This window comes from Chaetodon trifascialis, chromosome 1 (assembly GCF_039877785.1).
Source record: "Chaetodon trifascialis isolate fChaTrf1 chromosome 1, fChaTrf1.hap1, whole genome shotgun sequence".
Taxonomy (NCBI): domain Eukaryota; kingdom Metazoa; phylum Chordata; class Actinopteri; order Chaetodontiformes; family Chaetodontidae; genus Chaetodon; species Chaetodon trifascialis.
In genome coordinates this window covers 29351538-29369381 of record NC_092056.1, presented here as the reverse complement: position 1 = coordinate 29369381, position 17844 = coordinate 29351538, and the positions used below count along the sequence as shown (strand labels likewise).

Sequence of the window (17844 nt, the reverse complement as noted above, 5' to 3'; positions counted from 1 at the left end):
CATTAGCAGACTGGTGCCTTTTCATGAGGAGTTTGCATGTTCCTCCCCCACAGTCCAAAATCATACAGGTTTGATAAATTAGAGAGAATTAGATTCAATAATTTGTTCCCCATTGTTGAAGATGAGGTTTCCCCACGGACCACATGTATTTAAAAATCTCTTCAGGTCCTACAATGACATGTGATTCATTTGCTGATATAATAATAAAAAGTCAAAAATTTTAGCTTTAAAATTCGTGCGGAGTTGAACACCTGTAACACCATGGAGCAATGCTTTGATGCGCATTCTCTTTTGTTTCTCTGTTTGTGTGTCATGCCACTGATCGACAGGTGGCAGTAAAGGCCTTAGAAAAGAAGCAATGCACCAACAAAGTGGAGCAAAGAAGAAGATTGCAAGTTAGCAATATGTAACTAAACAATGTGGGTTCCAAATTTTTGAAGAGATTTGAAAAGATACACACTAAATTCTTTGGTGGAAAAACTTGCCACTGTAAGTTTAAAAGAGTCAAACCAAAACCGGGTGGGGACTCCTGATGCACCTCCCCTCCATGGCTGGAACATCAAAATATCTCTTACAAGGCATGTTAACTGTTACTTCAACTGATCCTAATAGTAAAATAAATTGTCAGTATTGGTTGGATACCATTGCCTGTTACTCACAGCAGTTTTTAACATAGTTGTATATTTGCAGCAGTGTTTGTCAAATGTTCTTACTTTGGCCCCCCAAACTAGTGACCCAATGGCTCTAGAGTGAGAGGATGTTTGTTGTCTGTTCATACACTTTTTCTCCAATGTTAGCAGGAACTGCCAATGGTGAGAGAGAAGCCTCTGATTGGAAAAATAACTCACTATACCATCACCTCACTCACTTGTAATAGTAAATCTCTAGCAAATCACATTACCTAAGAACCTTGCCTGAGACTGTGGTTTAGATTAAAATAGTTACAACATTCTCTTGTTCTGTTCCTCTCTCCAGGCCAGAGACCGTTCAAGTGCAGTTACTGCCCTTACAGTGCCTCCCAGAAGGGCAACCTGAAGACTCACGTGCTGTGTGTGCACCGCATGCCCTTTGACAACAGCCAGTATCCTGACCGACGCTTCAAGCGCTCGCGTCCAGAGTCCGATGTCTCAGAGAAGAACCCAGATGACGTCGTTGGTATTGCTTTGTCTCATCAGCCAATGATAGGGGACGTTGCATTGTTTGTAGGGGACACCTTGTCTCATCACCAGGAGTGAAACCATCATGGGTTGGAGAGAGTTTGCATTATCTGAAATGCCATAGATTTGGATCATCTGCCCAACACTCCTTGATGCACTTGAGTGTTGGTCGCTATAAGATGAATTTCCAACAGACCTTTGCTGAAGACCCTGACCGGACAACGAGACAATGAGATGAAAGTGCTGGAGGACAGCGCTGTGACTCTTCTTATGTTAGAAACACAAAGTAAACATACTCTATATGTGTTATTAGAAGTCTGTGAACATTTACTAAGAAAACATTCTAACCTATGTATTTGTGATGCAGTGATTCAGATTTTTTCTTTTTTTTTTTGTAACCGAGCACGGTGGATTGTGTGTAGGAATGGAGAGGCTGACGACCAACCATTAATGAAATGGTAGTTTTCAGACAAATCAAGGAGAGAGGAGGGTATAAGAAGAGAGAAGCCAGATGAAGTAATCCAAAATCATTAAGGAGACTTTTCTCCCAAAATAATGCTTTTATCAGAAAAATGATCTGTATAAACGATTTAGTACTGTAGAACAGTTATTGTAGGGAGGATGGAGGAGGCCTCTGAATGCACAGCACCACCACAGCCACCCCTGAACATAACACCGCCGGCTGCCATTTTCCCAGTGCGAGTGATGAGCACTGTGTATATGTGTGTGTGTTGTAGGGTCAGTAGCGGCGATGGTGGCGTGTGTGTCAGGGATAGGGGGGGGGGGGGGGGGGGCATTGGTGCCAGCCTGACTGGAGCTGTCATCGCAGAGGAAATCAATTCAACAACACACACACACAAACACACACTCAGAGTCCCACAGTGGTAACCTGACTCTGGACGGTACACCAGGGGGTCAAGTTGAGTCCCATCAGCTGGCCGGAGCCCCTCAAGTCACCTCCTTCTCTCCTCCATCCTTCCTTCCACTCTCTCTCTCTAATACAGGCCCAATCCATTAGAATGGCCTGGAAAATACAACACAAATCAATTGGCATATTTAAAGCATCCATTAGCTGATGTTAAGGCTTGTTTTGCTCTGGTTTGGCAATTGGACATCTGGAGGTCACCTTACAGGCTCCATGTCAGAGAGTGATGGAGAGTTTTAACTGATTGTGTTTTAGCTTTATGATGACAGATACATGACAGGGTGACACACAGACACACACGCCACCATTGCTACTGACCCTTCAATGCACACACACACACACACACACACACACACACACACACACACACACACACACACACACACACACACACACACATACAGTGCTCCTCACACTGGGAAAATATGTGCTTTGTTCTGGGGTGGCTGTGGTGGTGATGTGCATTCAGAAGCCTCCTCCTTCCTCCCAACAGTAATTGTTCTGCATTTACACAGATCATTTTTCTGATAAAAGAATTATTTCTGGTCAAAAATCTAGTTTGTGACTTTAGATCACTTCATCTGGCTTCCCTCTTGCTTTATCGCCTTCTTCCTCTGATTTGTCTGAAAACTACTATTTCATTAACAGTTTGGTATTTTGGCAAGGATCTGGACCAAACTGGGAGCAATTTTACATGTGCTTCAGAAGGAAAGATCAGATATAACCAGCTGCATTCTGTACATATGAAAAGGTGTGTGACATCCCGCTAAAACTTCTCCTCACGTGAAGAGTTTGACAGTCTGGAATCAACTCAACATCAACTCTCCTCCTCTGATAAGCTCTTTTAAAGTTGCTATAAAGGGTGGGGTCCATCCATTTTCTATACCACTTATCCCTTTCGGGGTTGCAGGGGGCTGGAGCCCATCCCAGCTGTCAGCGGGTGAGAGGCGGGGTACACCCTGGACCGGTCACCAGTCGATCGCAGGGCAACACACAAGACAGACAACCATTCACACTCACACCTAGGAGCAATTTAGAGTCACCAATTAACTAATGAGCATGTTTTTGGTCTGCGGGAGGAAGCGGAGAGAACCCACGCATGCACGGGAAGAACAAGCAAACTTCGCACAGAAAGGCCCCGCCCAGGGATCGAACCAGCAACCTTCTTGCTGTGAGGCACGCGCACTACCTGCTGTGCCACCAAAGGGTGGGGTATGATGACAAATTAGATAATCATTCATTTGAACCCTGCTTTATATCCTGATTATGCTACGTTTTCTATAAAAAACAACACATTGTTTATTATTTTCAAAGGAGGCATTCTTTCTGTGGTGTAAGCCATGTTTTATCTCTTATCTATATGGGTTTTATTCCTGAGGAGGAAGAAAGCAACATAAAACATTAAAAACGGAATATTTCGATCTTGTGAAATCAGGCTGCATTTCAGGGCAGAAAAAAGTATCAGCTGTCATGCTTCGTTGTGCCGACAGCTGTTGGTTACTGCTGGGCGAGAATAATAAGGAAGTGTGGCACTTGGTGTTCTGTTGGTATTGGTGGTAGGGGGTTGGGGACTGGGGGTTGTTAATGTTTTTCTGATAAAGAGAAATGATCCAGACTTTAAGAAAGTCAATATCTTGCCACACAAACAGACACGCAGCAGTGGGGAAGGCTAAACCCTGGAAAACCCCAGGGCCTCAGCTCTGCCGAAAGGAGTTTACAATCCAACACAATGCTCACGTACACGTAAACATACACAACAACAACAAGGTTAGAAATACAATCTGCCTGCACACATGGAGAGATGGAGGAGAAAGCAGAGAGAAAGAGAGAGAGCAGAGAGAGAGAGAGATATGGAGGAAAAAGAAAGAAGACTGCTGTATTCGTGGTTTAAATTGTGACACTACAATTTGAACTTTTTGGCCCTACAGAAAACTAGTATTTACAGTACATGACAAACTGTATTTTATTCACTTTTTTTAAAATGTTTTTTCATTCTCTTTTTGTAGCCAACAGGTCAGTCATACTCACTGCCTCGTAACTGAGTGTGTAGGGTCTTTTCCCACTGAGATGCACATAACTTAATGTAGTATAAGCTTTAGGTTTCAATGCACTACTGTGTTCTTGTTGGCTGTAGCTTGCTTTTCTGAACGTGTGTATACATTTGTGAGCGTGCTGAACATTTACGTATATTAACAAAAAGTCAACAGAAAAAAAAAGTTGTTTGAAAAAGTATACTTTTTTTGGCACCAGTATCCTGGCTTCTAAAGCCAACGCATGTGAATCAGTATGGTTTCATCATCTTGCTCAGATGAGGCAATATTTTTTTGTTTCGACACTGGAGAATGGCATTTGTTGTGATTCCTCTGTGACTTGTACTCTTTGTCCATCCCTGAGAATGATACGCCATTTTCCCCCCTGCTGTAATCCCAAAATAATCCATTCTATTGTCCCCATGCTGTTTGATCTCCGTCAAGCTGCCTATTGAAGTAGCACATGCAGTTTGTTCAATTATAAACACTGGTGCTAGAAGAAGAAGAAAAAAAAGAAATAAACCATGCCCATTTATTTCAGCCTGCAATAGATTCTGTAGTATGCAATCCTAGTCCAAATACTCTCCACATTCCTTAATGAAAAAGATTTCTATAGCCACTGGGAGAGAAAATGAGGAGAGTGGTTTTGTTGCAAACTATAATCTTATATTAACAGTAGATAACTTTGTATTTAAAAGAGAAATATCCTTGATCATTATTTATTACTGCACATCTGTTTGACAGAAGACAAAATCATTCATTAAAGAGGTGTATCCAACATGGACTGTTTACTGCGGTCTGGACATTCTGGTGTACTTTGAAGCAGTAAGATTGATCCAGTGGTTTTTTTTTTTTTTTTTTTCTGCAATAAAACCTCTGACAAACACTGTCTTTGCATCGGTTTCCCTTCACACCATTCAGGTTGGTCATTCTTATGAAGAAGATGAATCATTGTAACTATGAAAAGACTTCTGGCACCAAATACTGAAATGTTTCACCCAAATCAAAGTGATAATCCCCACCTGGGGGGTATCCTGTATATGTAAACACCCTGTAGGATCCAAATACACAGGGGAGAGGTGGCGCTACAAACACGTCTACAGCCCTGTTAGCTTTGTTGAGCTCGTGATGGTGCCAGATCAAAAGTCAGGGAAGATGTTGCTATTCATCCTGAGGGGGACATAAATGCCTCCTCCAAATGTCTTTGCAATCCATCCGATATTTGTTGAGACAACCACAAATGTCAACCTGATGGTGATGCTACAGAAAAAGTGAGGGGATCAACACATCTGTAGGTTTCCTCTGGCGACCATGAATGTCTTTAGCAGACAAACCAGCAAACAGACCAACATGACCATCCCTGGAGTCATGCTGCTGGTGATGCTGAAAAACACTGGAGCAAGAAGCAGCCAAACTCTCAGGAAGAACTTTTCTAGTTCATTAGCCGTATAACGAACCACTCGAGGCAGATGGCCGGCCAGGCAGACCCTGGTTCAGCTTGCAGTGTCTGCCTGTTAAAATGAAGTTCTTCCTCACCACTGTCACCACGTGCTTGTCCATGAGAGAATTTGTTGGGTCTTAAAGATTAAAGAGTATGGTCCTGATCTGCTGATCTGATTTGGCGGTCTCGCAGGCCCAAAATGCACAGACCTGACACATGAGGGGCATTCTACATCACATTTGCTTTATTCCAACATATTTACAAACTCAAGATTTCTAATTCATCTATACAGAATAACCCGTGGCTTCCAGAATTTGTCAACAAAAATCACAAGGTGGCTGAGAGACCTACATTTACAATGAAATGCATTCTATATTCGTTTTCCCTGTATTTAAATGATATTCAAAATCTGCACTTGAAAAATTGATGATGTCTGACTGATTTCTTTTTTTCATCATTGTCTTAATACATCTGATGTAGCTATAGAACACACAGAGGTCTGTTAAGAGAGTCACCAAAGAAAATGTAAGAATTAAAATTTGTTGTGCAGAGCTGCTGTTGAAAGAGTTCCATTTGTAATGGATACCTTAGGCCTACATACATTTCAAAAGTAATGACTGCTCACATCAAATGTTTTGCAATTGTAATATCTGAGGAGCAATGTAAATGCAAAATGAGGGAAATGGAAAAAATCTGAAAGGACAAAAAAAGGGGGGGAAAGCCAAACCAGCAGCTGCATTTGAAATGTTGTCCCCAGGATGAGCGCTTTTTACTGTTAATGGAGAAATAGGGTGCGTGGCATATTTAATGGGTTTTGTTTTTATTGTACAGCACTGAATAATTAACTGGGAAGCAGCATGTCACATAGATTTATCTTTTAATTAAAATAACATGTTTCACGCATATTTGAGTGGTAGTCCAAATAAATGCAATATCCAAATTTATGTTTTGTTTATCTTCCTGTTAATTATCCAGAGATTGTTCACAGTACAACCCTTCATATTCCCCCTCTGCATCTCTCTCTCCCCTCGCTCTCCCTCTTTCTCATATAATAACCAGTCAGGTTTTATTAATTTATGGATAATTGTGGATACATGAATAAGGTGCATGGCATGAAACCAGCTCATTCTTGTGTAGTGAGACATGACAGTAGTAAAGAGAGGAACATTTTTTGTCCTTGTCTCTGGAATCAGACTAATTTCCAATATCTGTTTTCCCATTAGAGCTGAGACAAGAGAACCAGCAACTCCTCAAATGCGGTGAAATAACCTCAAAATAAGGTTTAATTCTTATTACTATATCTCAGGATATTTCATGCCAATCGGTCTGATAGTGAGTTAATAGTGAGATATTTCTTTGTACAACCAAACATATTACCTCATGGTGGCTCTAGTCTAGGGGAAATGTCTTTAAGGATTAATCCTTATAGAACAATGAATATCTGTACCAAATGTTGTGCCAGGCCATACAGTACTCATTGTATAAGTGAAGACTTTGACCAACTGATGATCACCAAAGTTATGTTGCATGACCCCCAAACAGCAGAGGAGTCTAAAGATTAGCCTTTGTTACTGCTCTGATTTCCACGGAGCTCCTTAGCAACAGTGGCTGAGGCTCATGTGTATCACATGGATTAAAGCTATCCAGGACACCAAACTGAGGGGAGGAAAAAAAAATGTGTATAATGATAAATTAAGTCAAACAAATAATCAAATGTTCAACTTATCTAGACTTTACTTTGTCTTAGTTTCTATTCTTTTCTTCTTTCTCTTAAGTTGGAGGAAATTATTTGAAATACAAGGATGCATCACACATCAATTATCTCACCTTTCATCCAGCCACTCTGTCACATGGAATGAACAGAGTCTTGCACCCTCTCATGTCTTTATTCAGCACCCTGGTCACTTTCTTATGAAGTTGGATCTGGTAACATTTCACTCAGCACCAGGCTGATAAACATAACGTCTGCAGCAGTGCACAGGTTCAACGCGCCGGAATGCCTTCTAAAATCACTGTAATGAATGTATCATCTCAGTCACAATTTCCGTATGTACAACATCAATTCAATAGTCAGAAACACTGAAAAGCCAATTTCAGGTTGAGAAGATTCTTCTCAGACCAGATAAGTTCCTTCCAGGATGCGATCAGGGCAACATAAGTTTTAAAAACCCCTCATAAAACCACATTAAAAACCAGCAATCTCTCCATATATTTCACTTTCATGCTGGCCAACTGTGTGGATGAATAAATAAATATCTGACGAAACGCTGTAGGCTACATACAGCATGTGAGCTAACAGTAATTAAACGAGAGTCTCAACTTAAAGTCCTGTCAGTCAGTGCTTGTGTGCTGTTGTATATCATAAAACACAGAGTGATGGTAAATGATTAAATTGATGCAAAACATGTATTGGTGGATTTTCTGGGAGAAACTGGGCGAGCGCCCCTCATCTTCAGAAAGACTTTTAATTTACTTCAAAAGCTAAATAAGTTTTAAAATCTATCAGTGGGATCAAAGATTAAACACTCTTCTTCCTTGCTGTCACATTTTAAAGTCACCGCCGCTCGCTCTCAAACCCCTAAACCTGGAATTTCCCCTTGCGGGACTAATAAAGGAATATTGAATTGAATTGAAATCTCAAATACTGTAGCTCTTTCTGCAAAAGTCACCTGTGTGCAATGCACATGCATACTTGCAGCTCATTAGAAACCTATTTTCCCATATACGTGGCAAAAAAATCAGTGTTCTTTAGGGCTTTGGGGAAACTAGCTCTCTTGTTTATATGGCATTTAAGAAATCAGCTTACTGGAGAAAGCTGACTGCAACCGAGTTACTTGAGTGTATGTACATGCACTAAATGTGTTTACAGCTTGTTCCACTGCCAGCAAGTTGCCAGGAAATCACTTATTGTTGCTTTGAAACGTATGGTCATAACCTAAACTGATGGGATTGTAAAACTCATGACTTTGTACAATGAGAATATCATTCAAAGAAAAACAAGTCTGGAACCAGCAGCTCCAACTTTTTAACTTTATTGTCATTATTTTTATTATCAAATTTTGCTTTTAGATTTCCAGTCAAGCATTTCGCAGATAGCTTCTCTTTGCAGATAAGACCATCAAAAGGCTGAGTGGTCCTCCAAATGGAACTATCTCCACCATGAATGGGGATGATGCTCATCTAATGCACTGCCTATGTGCATGTCAGGCTCTGCTTGTGTGTGTGTGTGTGTGTGTGTGTGTGTGTGTGTGTGTGTGTGTGTGTGTGTGTGTGTGTGTGTGTGTGTGTGTGTGTGTGTGCGTGTGTGTGTGCGTGTGTGTGTGCGTGTGTGTGTGTGTGTGTGTGTGGAGCCCCACTATAGGATGTGGTGTTTCGACTGTCTGAGTGGATGACTGTCAGTGCTACCGGCTCTGTTATCCTGCTGATGTCTCCATTACTGTCGTTTGAGGTGGGACTTAAGCCCTGTCTGCTGTCCACACACACACACACACATATAAACACACACACACACACACACACACACACACACACACACACACACACACACACACACACACACACACACATAAACTGCACTCATCAGCAAGAAAGGAAATATATGTCAATACAAACGTGCACAAAGAGACAAACACATGCCATCAGTATAACATGCATGAACACAGTCCCGCACATGCACATTTTCATGCTGTCAATACAAACATCATTGAAAAGTTTTGTCCATCCCGTGTTACATTACAGTTTTTTTGACACACAGCCCAGAGCTGTGGACCCAGCCATGTGTTTCCCTCAGAGAGAATTAGACAGCAGATCACTCATATTCAAAGACACAGAGCCCTGCCATCACTTCATGCCTCGCAGCTCCCGCCCAAAGCTTTCAACTGCTTCCTCTGTCATTTCCTGTCCACCAGTGGGGGTCAGGAGAGGTCAGCGTGAGGTAATCTAAGTGTGTGAGAACAAAAGAGGCAGCCTGTTATTCTTGCCAGGTCTAAAATGTAAGTTATACATATTTGTGTGTTTCTATGACATCAGCCTCTGCAATATAATAGGACCGCTCCTGACATACAGGAAGCCAGTCATCATTTTAATTCGAACAGATAAGGACGGTTTATTAAAGAAGAACCATATTTTGTAGTTCGATCACCATGTCTGTTGGATTTGGTAGTATTGTATTCTTTTATGAAATTGCTGAAATGAGGGAACACATCAAGAGAGTCAGGTGAAGCAGAATGTCTAAAGCCCTTTATTTGGAGATTTAAAAAAAGCACGAGTTCATCCAAAATGTTGATGGTTATCCCTCATTGCTTGGAGTCTGAAGTTTAAGTGACACATGTCAGAAAACTGCTTCTTCAATACACATTCACAGACCCAAATTGTCAGTGAAATTTGGAAAAAATCAATGCTGTCATGTTGTCAGAAACTGATCATTCAAATTAATGCAGTCTCCCTGGGCCCACATGACTGTGGTGTGTGTGTTCCCTTACCTGCCTCAGGCTAACTCCTGGTTGAAGGCAGAACTGTTACTGAAGCACTGAGGTGTTTTATTTAGATGGTCATGTACCCAAACAGTGTTACAGACTGTACCAAATCCAAAAGGATGACAGTGACCTTGAAAGTGATTGAAAAACACTAAGTCAACAGCATTTGAAACAGCTGAAAATGTATTTTCTGATCATTATTGTTTGTGGGGCCTGGAGACGTACATACAGGATGTTTCTGATTACATACTGAAATCATAATTTGGCAAAATCAATAAAATATAATTTGGGCCAAACCTATGCAAATCATACCCAAGTTTTGTGTAACAAAATAATTAAAGTTCAAATGTCCACTTTCAGACCTTTCAACCAATCCCGTGGCCTTCATCAGCAAATGGAGCTGCGTCATGGGTCTTTCCTCCTCACTACACAAGGAATGTTGGCAGTGACAACTGTAGCTTTCCTGGTTGTGGGCCTCAAGAGATGGTGCTCTTTATTTGTTTCACCACAATGCTGACATTCATTCCAGACACACAGACTTGGAGTATGAAACACTTTCTGTACTAGCAGACACCTGGCTGACATATACTGCTCCAGGTGTGTGACTTCATCACATCTCACATCAACAAGGCAGAGCAATCAAGTAAGAATCCCTGTCTCATACAGCTTTTCACTATGTTTCATGTTTTATAGATCAAATCCAAAGTACCTGACAGCAGCTATGGATATGGATTTTATAAAAAAAAAATAAAAAAAAATACAAATCTCCTGCTTGAGGTCACTGGAGTGGACTGAGGAGGTCATTATGAGCACTGCAGCCTTTGCCAACCATTGAAATGCAAGAACTGCATTCTAGTTCTGGCACACTGAGATCAGTGAAGGTGTAATCATACCTTTCACTGTGTGATCTGGAAGGAGTAAACTGTTCAATCTAATGTGATGGATGGTTTTGAAGTGACTTTCTCCCTTTAAGGTGACTCATTATTGAATTCAAATCTACCAGTGTAGATGTATGCAGTATAAGGTAGCAACAATCATAACTACAGTCATTTGTAGAGCTTAATTTTGTTTCTATCCTAATTCTCACTTCATATTTCTCTCATCCTGTCTTCCTTCTCATCCTTCCTTGTTTTCATAAAGTGATGTTTCTCTTCGTTGTTTCCCTCACTTATTCAACACATGCTCTTCTTTTTATGGATATTTAAAACAAGTTTTGACAGACACTTTTTACTTTATGATGTCATGTTTAACATTATTATTATTATTATTATTATTATTAGCATTATTATTATTATTATTATTATTATTATGTACAGGATCATTCACTTGCAACCTCGAGACTCCTCCCTGCATCCAAATGGAGCAGTGATAAGGGAGGGCTTGTGTTACTCCTGGTTGCAGAAAAGAACACAGCATTTTGGACTGGAGTTGAGGTTGGAAGACACTGCATACTTATGGCAACACGCTCTGCTTGGGGTGCTGCAACCAACTCATGGAGTTTTTAGTATTTTCTGATCTGATGTACTTATTCCAACATGTTTTGGTTGTGCTGGACTGACCACTGGTTGACCAGCCCACCAGGGAGAATCCCTGCTGCTCCTGTAGCCAGTCCCTGCTCCTGTTACTGAACATTCAGTCGCAATACACTCTGTGGTAAAAATATATGAGGCGATACAGTGATTTCATTTTTTTTTTTTTTTTTTTTGATAGCCTATACTCTGTTTAGTTGGCAGTTCAATTCAGGAATTCATTCAGTTCAATTGTGATGTGTGATCTCTTTTCAGTCTTTTCAATGTTTCCATGTGCCTCAGTCATCTGGCACCTCCAGCCATCACCAACCCTGCTCCACCTCCTTCTCTCTGATGCTGTTGAGGAGCCAGAGCATACAGTATATGGCCTCTTATTTCCCATCATAATTAAACAAGTTTCCGCCTTTATTCCATGTCCATTAGCAGAGCCCATAGCACTGCTTGTGAAATGGTCATTATCGCAGACAGAAATAGGAACATAAATTTGCTGTTAATGAAAATGTCAATTAGTGGTCTGCTGTGTTAGAAGGGGCCTGATTGTGCCACCACTGTGAATTAAGCATCCACAATGCTCACCAGGGTGCCTCACATATACATATGTGCATGCATTCTCACACCTCAAAGACACACATACACATTCAAAAATTATACCATCATACTGTATCATACCAGTATAGTTTTAATAGCACAAAATGGAAAACACAAGCACTCACACAAATTCATTATTTTTTATAATATTTCTTTTAAATGTATTTTCTCCCATCTCATATTATCTGATACCATGTGCCGACTCATTTCCTGTGATCCTGTGTCCACACATTTGGGAAGAAAAATCAACAAGGTAGTCTAAGATGGAAATTAAAAAAGCACAAAAATAGTCATGTTTGCTTAAATATAAAACATAAAAAGTTCTCCTCGTTAGTCTGTAGTTTCATCCTTAAGCTGTTTCGTCTCTGGAACCCCTGGGTTTGACGAGTTGTTTTGATATTTTTATTCACATATTTGGATCATTAATCAAATGGCGGCATGGAGGGAGGGCAAGCAGAGGGGGATGGATGCGATCCATATAGCATATCTTCTTCAGGGCTTGTGTGTGTGTGTGTGTGTGTGTGTGTGTGTGTGTGTGTGTGTGTGTGTGTGTGTGTGTGTGTGTGTGTGTGTGCATGTTGCAAGATCAATCTAAAAGTCCTCTGCAACAGCCACTTCAGACCCTGGGCGCAGTCACAAAAAAAAAATGATTACCATTACACTTCCACCCTCCCCACACCTCCCCTCTCACTCTCAACAGACGATGAGGGGAAATAAATGTTGCCACACACACACACACACACACACACACACACACGCACTCACAAGTATACCAATGGCTGCAGCGCTAGAAATGACAGAAATAAAAAAGACGGATTCCCACCTAAACGTCAATATGAGGGGGATGTATTAAAAGTGCATTTGAAATTCTTAGCAGTGTTCCACTTCATTTCTGAATGTCTGGGTCTTGCACCCTTAAAAGCAGAGGGAAATAAATCAAGTTGTTACTCATGCTGAAAACCCTATAAAAATAAATAGATGAACGCTGGTCACCTCTGAACCATTTTTAAAATGTCCCCCTAGCTGCACTGTATCCATAATTATGATTTTGATTGTCTGTGACCACATCCTCCAAGATCAAATGTGAAGCAGAATAACACCAACCAGGATGAAGAGACATATTCGTCGTCTGCTGGGGTTAAGGTTGTGCATAACAAACAGATGGAGGTGCAAAGTGCTGTTGCTTAGGCTTCAGCTACAATACTTTTAACCTCTTCCTTTGAAACAGACTTTGTACAGAGAATGGAGTTCTGGATGTTTGGATAAGGTTTGTAGCATTCATATCTAAATATGAATGTGAATATATGAAATAGATGAATACATATAAATATATCTGAAAATATTTAAATATAAATATATATGAAATATGAATATTCTTCATTGGGTGAAGATATGTCCCTCAGCAACATCAGTTAAAACCTGCTTCCTCAACTGCTGATTTTGGTGTTTTTGCTTTTATTTGATGAGTTACAGTGGGAAATATTGTAGGAAAAGGGACAGACTGTAGAGACAGGAATGTCATAGGTCAACATAGGCCATCAACAGTGTGAGTCTCATGGTCTGGCCTTTAATCAGGATCTTGGATAGCAGCCTCATGATTTCTGAGTATTTCAGTCCCTCCAGTGTCCACAAAATTTGTTAGGAGAATAATGGTAAAAATATTAACTTATTATATGTTAGGTAATGTCCTTAGTTACCTTCCAGGTCTGAAAAAATGACAGGTGGATGTAACAAAAAACACAATTTTCTCTGAGCGAGAGAGGTCTTCCTTTAATGTGAGTTAAGCCTTTATTGATCCCCAGAGGGGAAATTGGGTTGTTGCAGCATCTGAACAGCAATGTAGTCAGTAAACTTGTCACAGTCTGTCTCCCTGTCCCTCCTCTCCAGCCACATTTGTTTTTGCCAGCCCTTTCAGTGCCTTTTTTCCTTCCTTGCAAAAGATGTCCTTAGACTTTGGTTCCTTTCCTCACCACCTGACCTCCCCATCCATCCACACACCTCTCATCAGTCCATCCATCCCTCCATTGTCTATACCCGACTATTCCTATTCTGGGATGTGGGGGGCTGGAGCCTATCCCAGCTGTCAACGGGCAAGAGGCAGGGTACACCCTGGACCGGTCGCCAGCCGATCGCAGGGCAACATATACGGACATACAACCATTCACACTCACACCTAAGGACAATTTAGAGTCACCAATTAACCTAATGAGCATGTTTTTGGTCTGTGGGAGGAAGCCGGAGTGCACGGGAAGAACATGCAAACTTCACACAGAAAGGCCCTGCCTGACCCAGGGATCGAACCGGCCACCTTCTTGCTGTGAGGCACGTGCACTACCTGCTGCGTCACCGTGCCGCCCTCTCATCAGTCCATCCAACTGTATTCAAAACCACCTACGACTACTATGGCTACATACTGTTTTGGCTAAAATGCAGCATGCAGTATGCAGTGTGCAAATAACAGAAAAAGTGTTGAACACTGAGAAGTTTTTCACAATTTCCGTATGCTATTTCATCATTTGGTCACTTCTGACATTTTCTGAGGTGAGAAATCAGCAGAGTAAATTCCTAATACTGGCATTTTCCAAAAAATGATTACAAATTGAAAAAGTGCTCCAATGTTCTCAGAGTTCAGAAGCTCCATGACTGCCTGCAGACTTAGCTAGCCAGCTGGCCAGTCACACTCACAGACCCTGCTTACCCCACACTCACACAGACCTGTGTTGTAAAAGTGCTTTTAGTGATAAATACAGTCCATTCTACCATTATCATTCAAGAATAAATGATCTTGACATTTGGTGCCTTTTTCGTCTCGGTATGGGCAATTATAAATAAGCAATTCAGAAAACATGCAGCAAAGTCAAAAAAGACAACCAAACAAAGAAAGGTGCAACAAATACAGAAAACACAACCAAATCCAAAAATGCTGCACAGAAAGCAACACAAACAACATTGTTTCAAGGGGACTTTAAAAAGTGAACACACTTGGACCTGGCATGAGACATGACTGGGACCAATTTGTTCCACACAACATTCAACTTACAGTTTACTTAATTTTGTCAGCACCACCTCAATAACTTAATGAGTCAGAAACTATGGCAACAACTAGCATGTCCCAGTTTTCACTGGCATGTGTTTTCCTAAGTTGCTGTGTGCTCAGCTCTCAAAGCCGCCACTCATGTATGCGTTACCCAACTCGATGTAATGGTAAAGCATGTAACAGACCTGTTGGTCCACAGTGTCAGTATCCCGTTTTGCCTCACCGAGGTGTGATAAGAACACAATGACGTTCCATGGTCAAGTTAGCAATAATAAATGTGTAATGTCAGTTTCAGATTTCAAAATAAAGTTTGCAGAGAAACATTTTAGATGATGGTCATAGTTTGATAACATTTAGAAAGTAAAATCATTTGGTTATAAAAAACAACAACAAAAAAAAAACAATTCCATTACATAAATAACATAAGTTCACCTTTGCTACATTTTAACTTCTATGCCTAAGTTAAAATGTCCGTTTACGTTCAGCTCCACACAGGAAACAAACCCTGGTCTCTTGATACACCTACAGTACATACACACATTTACTTTTCACACCTGAAAGTGAGGCAGAATATGATGCTGACACACAATCCTCTATTGAACTGGCGGGTTTTTATACACTTTGGCGAGATACTGGATTACATTATTAAATGCATCTTTGTTCTGTTGTTCTAGATCTGTCACAGATGTTTCAGAGAATTTTCTTCAAAGAAATAAATCAAATCTGGACAAATTGTAGATTTGCAGACATTGGATGGTTTTGGAACTGAAACTTGATGACGGCACACAATCAGCTGCCACACAAGCATGAACTATATTTCTTGCATTTTTTTTCAGTGTCAATCTAAGAATTTCAATATCAGTGTTTGCAGCCATGAGCTCTTAACAAAACCTAAAAAAAAAAATGGCCGCATGCACGCCCACACACACCCACTCCCACGCATACACTAACATCCCAGAATATACTCACAAACACGCACACAGACAGGCAAACAGTGACACTAGTGAATCTTCACTGTGAAACAGAACGCCCATCTTTACTTTGATAGCTGTCATTTTTTTCCACACAAGACTTTTCTCTGCTGCTGGGGGAAATAAAAGAGTTGGTGGTAATGGAGGACAATTACACATCCCTCTCTCCTCTCTCTCTCTCTCTCTCTCTCTCTCTCTCTCTCTCTCTCTCTCTCTCTCTCTCTCTCGCCCTGTCACAGTATGTCTCTCACTTGTTTTCCTCCAGTGCTGCATTGCACAGGATGTATGCCAGCGAAGTCACAAACTGCAGCACTCAGGCCCATTACATCTGCAATGAGTGGAGATGCAAGCAACATCTGGTGTCTAAGCTGTGGTAGAGAGCTGTGCCCTTTTAATAGATATCTGGAGGCAACAGAGTGGGATATCACATTTCAATGTTAACTCTTCAAAGCCCACTTAGAGGCACAGGGTGGGATCTAAGAGGTATGGGTGAAAAGGACAGGGGAGAAAGGAATGGATAAGGGAACAAAGTAGTCTGAAAAGACAACACAAATAGGGAGAAGAGGTAGGGGACAATGTGGTGAGGAGCTGCTGTTATAAGCCACGGAATAAATGTGGATGGAAGAAGGATGATGATCAACAAACAAGGAAGGGGGTCAATGCCTAATGAAAAAAAGGATAGACAAGTAAGAAAGCAAGTATAGGAGTAGTCAATTAAAGGAGAGGGAAGGAAGGAAGGAACAAAATTAGCATAAATGAGCAGGAAAATAAAATTAGAAACAATGAAAATAGGATTTCATGGAAACATGGGAATAAAGAAAGGGGGCAGGGAGGTGGCACTAAAGTAAGGCAAGGAAGGAAAAAGGCAGTAGTAGTGAAAAAGTGACATCAGAGCAACTGGATTGACAAGAGGCAAAGGACATAAGAAAAGAAGAAAAAGCAAGAGCAATTAAGTATAAAATAGGCTCAATCTCAGGAATAGGGACCATCCGGGTTCTGGGCCATATGTGGCGCCCGAGACCATTTCATCCATCCTGCACGGCATCTCATAAATAGAAAAAAGGCAGCTCAAACATAATAAAAAAAAAAATCTCTAGACAGCAATTACTGTTCTTCTGCGATAAAAGAAAATAACATGAAACATCCTTCTGGGTGGTCCATGAACGCAACACACACATAGCAGTCACGCTGATGTCATGTCAATGCATCTTGGTGACTGTCAAGGAAAGAAAAGTAGATGCAGAATGTCACATTTTCCGCAAGTAGTGGACAAACATTTATTATTTTGTTGGGAGAGCTCAGTTCTCAGAACAGCCCAAAATATTCTGGACTGGATACATTGCAAGGACAAATGAGCACCCAATGAGCCGCTTTCACAAAATCCCATTCTGACGGAGGAAATGTTATGCAGGTAAGTTTTGCGGCAAGTGAGACAATAGCTAAAAAGCTGCAAACTCATTCAGAAGACAAATTTGTAAAGGAGTGAGGACACATGCTGAAGTTTGCATCTTGATTTGGACAGCCTTCACCAGCACTACCATGACACCTTGCCAAAGAGAAGCAGTTTCAGCCATCACAATCGAGGTTAGTGTAATATATGTCTTCAATAATTTAGTATGGCTCTCGAAGGATGTTATAAAAATTGAAATGGCCCTTGATAGGAAAAAAGTTCCCCACCCCTGCTTTATCTC

The 17844-nt window shown here is 40.9% G+C and overlaps 1 protein-coding gene across 6 annotated transcripts in view; it reads left to right on the top strand.

The window, feature by feature from the left end:
• znf536 (zinc finger protein 536) overlaps nucleotides 1-2376 on the top strand; it is a 223851-nt gene extending 221475 nt beyond the window's left edge. For all 6 annotated transcript variants that reach the window (XM_070964539.1, XM_070964512.1, XM_070964521.1 and 3 more), the window contains one exon: nucleotides 976-2376. In XM_070964539.1, coding sequence (XP_070820640.1) covers nucleotides 976-1235 — 260 coding nt within the window. In that variant the 3' untranslated portion in view covers nucleotides 1236-2376. The remainder of the gene's footprint in view (nucleotides 1-975) is intronic.
• The last annotated feature ends 15468 nt before the right edge of the window (nucleotides 2377-17844 follow it).